General features: G+C 60.3%; 1 protein-coding gene across 1 annotated transcript; it reads right to left on the bottom strand.

The window, feature by feature from the left end:
* Positions 1-6: 6 nt before the first annotated feature.
* Positions 7-2267, bottom strand: PCDH12 (protocadherin 12; the record flags this gene model as incomplete). Its single annotated transcript, XM_010287412.1, has 1 exon — positions 7-2267. A coding segment is annotated over one exon (2261 nt), but the record flags the coding sequence as incomplete, so codon positions are not given.
* Between the last annotated feature and the right edge of the window lie 5 nt (positions 2268-2272).

Below are 2272 nucleotides of genomic sequence, written 5' to 3'. Positions count from 1 at the left end.
CGGAGCAGCGGGACGAGGTGGATATCCGTCTTCTGGATCTGCCTGTGGGGCTTCTTGAGCTGCTGCTGCCTGCGGGCATCCTCTGCCTCCCTGCAGTTGTAGGCCATGCCATCCTTCTTCTCCTTCTTACGCAAAGACAGGGTTAAAGCCAAAAGGAGAAGGCACCCACCCAGCAGAGCGGCTAAGGCGCAAACAGGCGGATCCTGGGCCAATATTTTGGAGAACGCCCCATGACGCCGGAAAACTAAGCGGACCCGGGCCAGGGTGTGCAGAGGGATGTCACCCCCATCGCTCACCCGGACCACCAGCTCCAGCTCTCTGCCGGCAAGGCTGCTGGCGTTGCTGGCATTGAGGAAAACCTGCCCCAAGAGAGGGTCCAGGATGAAGAGCCCGGCGTCATCCCCACCCACCAGGTCATACCGGAGAGCTCCGTTGATGCCAGAGTCCACATCCCTGGCCACAACGGTGAAGAGGAAGGGAGTGCCGGCACAGGACATGAGTGTTGCATTGGTCTCCGCTGCAGTCCCTTGGGAGCTCCTGTTCCCGGGGACCACCCAGAAGCACCCCGTCTCTGTATTAAGCAGGACGGAAAGCATGGCTGTACCTCCCACCAGCGCCGGCATGGTGATGACAGGTGTGTTGTCATTCTGGTCGAGCACAACCAGCCTGATGGAGACGTTGGATGCCAACTTGGGGTGACCACCATCCTCTGCGGTCACCAGGAACTCCAGACTCCTCACCTGCTCGTAATCAAAAGCTTGGAGGGCAAAAATATCCCCAGTGGTGGGGTCAATTGTGACCAGACCCGAAGCAGAGGAGTCCGGGATGCTGTAGGTGATTTCCCCATTGAAACCCAGGTCAGGGTCGGTGGCACGGACAGTGAGCAAGAAGGCAGGTGCTTCACTGTTCTCAGCAACAGCAACCTCATAGGTGACCTTCTCAAAGGAGGGGGCGTTGTCGTTGATGTCACTGATGCAGATAGTGAGATGCTTCATCACAGCCAAGGACAGGTCACCCTGGTCCCGCACCACCAACGTCAGGTTGTACTCGGCACGCAGCTCCCTGTCCAGCGTGGCGTTGGTCATCAGCACGTAGCTGTGGCTGTTGGTCCTCTTTAGCCTGAAGTGCTCGTACCCTTGACTGAGGGAGCAGTGCACTTGCCCGTTGCTTCCTGAATCAGGGTCACTGGCCGTCACCAGAGCCACAAAGCTGTCTTTGGGGAGGGCTTCGGAGAGCACGGGCACCCGCGCAGCCCAGGTGACATGGACATCGGGAGCGTTGTCGTTGACATCCAGGACTTTGACCAGGATCTTGCAGTGCGCTGGGATGGGGTTGGCGCCCAGGTCCCGGGCTTGCACGTCCAGCTCATAGGCATGGGTTTCCTCGTAGTCCAGTGGGTGCTTCAGGATGACGCTGCCTGTGCGGGCATCGATGCCAAAAGCGCTCAGCACCTCCGGGGGCGCGTGCTTGCTCAGGCTGTACTCGATCTCCCCATTGGGGCCCTGGTCGGGGTCAGTGGCCGTGACCGTCACAAGGAGGGTCCCAGGCAGAGCATCCTCCCGAACCTCTACCGACAAAGAGCTCTCTGCAAAGATGGGGCTGTTGTCATTGGAGTCAAGGACGATGACTTTAATTAACGCAGTACCTGATTTTGGCGGCTCCCCGTGATCAGTGGCCGTCAGCACGAGGTCAAAGGAGGAATGCAGCTCCCGGTCCACTTCTTTAACCACAACAAGCTCTGCATGCCTTGTCCCATCAGAGCTGGAGATGACCTCCAGAGCAAAGTGCTCGCTGGGGGAGAGGGCGTAGGAGCAGCGGGCATTGGGGCCGGCGTCAGCATCCAGGGCTCGGTCCAGCGGGATCCGTGTCTGCAGGGATGCGCTCTCCGACATCTCCAGCTCCAGCTCGGGCGTGGGGAACCGCGGCACGTTGTCATTGATGTCCAGCACTTGAACCTCCACGTGAATCAGAGCCAGGTTTCGGACAGCCAGCACATCGAACGAGACCCAGCAGGGATCGCTGTGCCGGCACAGCTGCTCCCTGTCCACCCGCCCGGCCGTGCTGAGCGCCCCATCCCCGCTCCCCACATGCAGCGGGAACCTCCTGGGGGTCTCCATCAGCTGGAAGGTATCCGCTGTTTCGCCGCTCTCACCCCCCTCGAAGTGCTCGGCCAGCGTCCCTATCACCGTTCCCGGCGGCACTTCTTCAAACACCCGGTACTGCACCGTGAATGTGGCCACCTCCTGGGCGTCGGTGGAGAGGAAGAGGTACC

The sequence above is a fragment of the Phaethon lepturus genome, unplaced genomic scaffold (genome assembly GCF_000687285.1).
Source record: "Phaethon lepturus isolate BGI_N335 unplaced genomic scaffold, ASM68728v1 scaffold31035, whole genome shotgun sequence".
NCBI classification, from domain to species: Eukaryota; Metazoa; Chordata; class Aves; order Phaethontiformes; family Phaethontidae; genus Phaethon; species Phaethon lepturus.
The sequence above is the reverse complement of the archived record's forward strand: the minus strand, read 5'-3'. Positions and strand labels throughout refer to the sequence as shown.